The sequence below is a fragment of the Lemur catta genome, chromosome 1, assembly GCF_020740605.2.
Source record: "Lemur catta isolate mLemCat1 chromosome 1, mLemCat1.pri, whole genome shotgun sequence".
NCBI lineage: Eukaryota > Metazoa > Chordata > Mammalia > Primates > Lemuridae > Lemur > Lemur catta.
In genome coordinates, this window is record NC_059128.1 from 115,872,753 (window position 1) to 115,877,718 (window position 4,966).

At 37.7% G+C, this 4,966-nt stretch overlaps 1 protein-coding gene across 1 annotated transcript; it reads right to left on the reverse strand.

The window, feature by feature from the left end:
* Window positions 1-309: 309 nt before the first annotated feature.
* On the reverse strand, window positions 310-3,738 carry LOC123637015 (zinc finger protein 709-like). The gene is made up of 3 exons (XM_045549789.1): window positions 3,551-3,738; window positions 3,293-3,353; window positions 310-2,616 (listed from the first exon to the last, which is right to left on the reverse strand). The coding sequence occupies exons 1-3, from the start codon at window positions 3,684-3,686 to the stop codon at window positions 1,047-1,049; spliced, it is 1,767 nt and encodes a 588-aa protein (XP_045405745.1). The 5' UTR covers window positions 3,687-3,738; the 3' UTR covers window positions 310-1,046.
* Between the last annotated feature and the right edge of the window lie 1,228 nt (window positions 3,739-4,966).

Sequence of the window (4,966 nt, forward strand, 5' to 3'; positions counted from 1 at the left end):
ATCAAGAAAACAGACAGGAAGCAGGTGTCCATGCAGTCTCTATACATCTGTCTGTCTCCTGTATGATGAATCCAAAACCTGATGCATGCCTTCTTCAGTTCTGCCTTCCAATTTTGATATAAGTTAGGCTATGGTGAATTGTAACAAGGAAACAAAAATAGAATAGATTCTAGAGAATTGAGTTCACAACACTATCCAAATTGACATAATACAATCCAAGAGGGCCATCTCTAGTCTAGATTTTATTATCCTATCAAAGATGTTACTTCTTAATTCAAAGTCTATCATCCCCAACCCAGCCAGAAAGAAATAAAAAGAGCAAAGGGCAAGACAACCTTGACATGTTTATGAATTTATACCAACCATTTATTAGCAAAGAAAGTGAAATAAGGCTCTTCTGGACAAAAAGAAGAAAGATTTTCTCATAAAAATGTGCAATATATATAAAAAATAAGGGATATCCAATAGTTGGCATACGATGCCAGTAGAAAACTCCCAATACCAAATTGTCATTTTTCAATGGCCTCTTCCTTACATAGCTATTAAGAGAAAATTTTTATTAACTGATTTGAGGAAAAAACACTATCTATAATACTTCTGCACTATTGCTTAAAGAGTACTAACAGAATAATCTCAGTGTTTTTTTTTTTTAATGAAAGTAGAAATCCATAGTCCAGAGATCCACTTTAAAACTGCAGCACTGATAAGGCAGACATGGCAGCATGCATGCTTACAGTCCCAACTATTCAGGAGGCTGAGGCAGGAGGATCTCGTGAGCTCAGGAGGCTAGCCTGGGCAACACAGTAAGACCTCATCTCAAAAACAGGCAAACAAAAAAGACCGTGACATTGATGAAGATAATACATTTATAATTTTACATTTCTTTCATGGCATGAATATTCTAGAGCACTATACATGAATTATTTTGTATCAGGACTTCCCATATTACTTACATTCATACAAGTTCTCTCCAATGTTAGTTTTCACGTGACTTTGAAAATAGTTAAAATTGAGAAACTTTCTGTATTTATTACATTGTAGCGTTTCTATTCAGTGTGCACTCTTCTCGCATGTTTTTGTAAGGATGCACGCCAACGGAAGGTTTTGCCACATTCCTGACATTTATAAGGTTCACTTCTATTATGCATTCTCATATGTACTTGAAAGGCTGTAAGAAAGCTGAAGGATTTTCTACATTCCCTACATTCATAGGGTTTCTCTCCAGTATGAATTCTTTCATGCATGTGAATATAACTAGAATGACTGAAGGCTTTACCACATTGTTTACATTCATAGGGTTTTTCCCCAGTGTGAGTTCTTTCATGCTTTTGAAAGGAACTGCAACAACTGAATGCTTTCCCACATTCCTTACATTTATAAGGCCCATCTCCTGTATGTGATATCATGTGTATTCGAACACTTGTAACGTACATAAAGGCTTTCCCGCATTCCTTACACTTATAGGGTTTCTCTCCAGTGTGAGTTCTTTCGTGTGTTCGGAAACCTAGAGGAGAAATGTAGGTTTTCCCACATGTTTTACATTCATACTCTTTCTCTGCAGTGTGAGTCCTTTCATGTTTTTGAGCATAATAGTGACAACTGAAGGCTTCTCCACATTCCTTACATTTGTAGGGTTTATCTCCAGTATGAGTCCTTTCATGTGTTTTCATAGACTGGCTATATTTGAACACTTTTCCACATTTTTTGCACTCATAGAGTTTCTCTCCAGTGTGGGTACTTACATGTGCACGAAAGCCTAGAGGAGTCATGTAAGTTTTTCCACACTGTTCACATTCATAGCGTTTCTGATCAGTGTGATTCCTTTCATGTTTTTGAGCAGTATGGTGATAACTGAAGGCTTTCCCACATTCCTTACATTTGTAGGGTTTCTCTCCAGTGTGAGTCTTTTCATGTCTTTGAGCAGAGTAGTGATACATGAATGCTTTTCCACATTTTTTACATTCATAGGGTTTCTCTCCAGTGTGGGTTCTTTCATGTGCTCGAAAACCTAGAGAAGACATGTAGGTTTTCCCACATTGTTTACATTCATAACATTTTGGTGAAGTGTGATTCCTTTCATGTTTTCGAACACTATGGCGATAACTGAAGGTTTTTCCACATTCTTTACACTTGTACGGTTTCTCTCCAGTATGAGACTTCTCATGTACTTGAGCGGACTGGTGATGTCTGAATGCTTTTCCACATTTTTTACATTCATAGGGTTTCCCTCCAATATGAGTTCTTCCATGTATTTGTAAAGAATATCTACAATTGAAGGCTTTCCCACAGTCCTTACATTTGTAGGATATCTCTGCACTATGAGTTCTTTTATGTTTTTTAAAAGACTGCAGATAACTAAAGCCTTTCCCACATTCCTTACATTTATATGGCTTCTCTCCATATTCTTGACATTTATATGGTTTATGTCTGCTGTGAGATCTAATGTGCCTATTAAGGGATGAATTACAAATGAAGTCTTTTCCACACACACTGCATTTATATGACTTTACTCCCATATGAGTTTTCTTGTTCAGACTGAGATTTGGAATCAGGCTGAAACTTTCTTCACAATGACTACTTTCTTTACTTTCATAGAGTTTCTCTATCATATGACTTCTGTAAAAAATGAGAAGTGCTTTGTGTTTATTAAAGGTTTTCTATTTATTAATTAATACTACAATGACTTTTTTTCACATTCTGGGAAAGTGTAGATTTTTCATCCTAAAATGCTTGTAAGGTGAATGAGGGCTCAACCATAGCTATCATGAAAACAGTAATATCCATATATACATTTCTGAATACTATTTCCAAGTAAACTATTTTTCAAACACTGAACATCTATGTCATATTTAAAAAAAACACTTTGGAGGCCGGATACGGTGGCTCATACCTGTAATCCTAGCACTCTGGGAGGCCAAGGTAGGAGGATCCCCTGAGCTCAGGAGCTCAAGATCAGCCTGAGCAAAAGCAAGACCCTGTCTCTACTAAAAATAGAAAAATTAACCAGGTGTGGTCGCACACACCCATAGTCCCAGCTACTCAGGAGGCTGAGACAAAAGGATGGCTTGAGCCCAGGAGTTTGAGGTTACAGTGAGCTACAATGATGCCACTGCACTCTATCCAGGAAAACAGAACAAGAAATCTTTCTCAAAAAACAAAAAACGCTCTTGGTTAATGTTTTCTTAGATAAATTTGAGGCTAGGCTTACTTGTTTTGTATCCTTATTTATAAAATTTCAGGACATACTAAGATTTTCTCCTGGGATATGTTTTCTCTTGTCAATGTGACTTACCTGAGATTTCTCCCCTGTTTTTGGTACTGATCTTCAATGCTCTGGTCTTTCTGTTTTTTTCCTGAAATGCAGAACCAGAAAAATCACAAGTTATTAGAAATTATAGAAAAACTATTCGATTCTATGTCCATGATGAGCTGTGATTTATTTACAAAAATATTGCTTCTTCACATTCCAAATCTTGGAACAGCAATGATGACCAAGAAAAAGTTGTTCTCTAATTCAATAGAGAACATGATGGAATGACATCATTCTTACCTATTGATTGCAGGTTCCTGAAAGTTTCCCACATAACATCTCTGTAGAGTTTTTTCTGTGAAGGATCCAGCAAAGCCCACTCCTCCAGCGTGAAGTTCACAGCCACATCCTCAAAGGAGACTGAGTCCTGAAACATCCCACGTGTATAAAGGAAGATGAGTGAGACTGTCAGCACTGAGGATCTATACTCCATTCATAAAATGTTCACCTATGATTCTGTGATCTCCAAAGATTTATTCTATGAATTACTTGTAAGAACTCTAACTCTTTGGCCACACTCGATTCCTCAGAACTATAAGAACAAGGCAATTAATTCTACATCTTCACTGTGATCACCCCAAGTCTTATTGCTCTCCAATGGCAGGATCCACAGCACTTTGGAGAAGAGAAATGCTATGCCAAAAAAAAAAAAAATCCATTTTAATACCATCAATTCCTTGTCAGAAAAACTCTTTCATCTTCTTCCTTATGCATTATATCACTCAACAGATTATGAGATACAACATTCCATGAGATATCAAATCTGGATAACATTTAAATGAATAAAACCACACTAAAGAACTGGAAGCTTTTTCCTACTATTCCCATCACCAAACATGAGGCCAGGAGACAAGGGGAAATCAAACTTGTAACAAAATTCAGCTGACCATACTGTCCTGAAATACTCTAGGATATGAGAGGCAGTCAGATCCAGCTAGTTGAATCAAAGTATTTCTTTTGAAGAAGTATTCATTTTAACTTGTTCATATAATATTTATAAGACTCAGTTCTTCCTTTTTCTTTCTGTTCTATTTCATGGAGCTATTAAGTTACTGGGAAGTTAGAGGTTAGGCATGAGGAAAAAGGCATGACAGCTTAAATTTTAAAAATCCCTCTATTTCTGCACCTCAGGGCTACATCCCACTTTTTTTTTTTTTGAGACAAGAGTCTGGCTCTGTCCCCCCCCAGCTCTAGTGCAGTGGCATCCTCATCAACCTCACTTCCACCTCAAACTCCTGGACTCAAGCAATCCTACTGCCTCAGCCTCCCAAGTAGCTTGGATTACAGGTGTGCACCACCACACCCAGCTAAGTTTTCTATTTTTTGTAGAGATGGGATCTCGCTCTTTCTCAGGCTGGACTTGAACTCCTGACCTCCAGTGATCCTCCCACCTCGGCCTTCCAGAGTTCTAGGATTACAGATGTGAGCCACTGCGCCCGGTCCCGACTAATTTTTAGTGTACATCCTCAGATGATAACATGCCAGAAGAGCTCTTTCCAGCAGAACCATTACACTGTACCCTGGGCCTTGCTGACCTTAAGGAACAGGTTAAGACTTCCAAGCTTACATGGGAATTCATTAAGGTCCACAATGATATGATTTACCCATGATTATAAAATGTATAAAAGGTTCTCAGCAGAGGTTTCTCCCAAAAGA

Excerpts from the sequence above, each read along its gene's own strand:
- LOC123637015 (XM_045549789.1), bottom strand. The coding sequence starts at position 3,686 with ATGTTTCAGGACTCAGTCTCCTTTGAGGATGTGGCTGTGAACTTCACG. Across the intron at positions 3,354-3,550 it reads CAGGAACCTGCAATCAATAG|GAAAAAAACAGAAAGACCAG; the intron begins GTAAGAATGATG and ends TCTGCATTTCAG. Across the intron at positions 2,617-3,292 it reads AAACAGGGGAGAAATCTCAG|AAGTCATATGATAGAGAAAC; the intron begins GTAAGTCACATT and ends CATTTTTTACAG.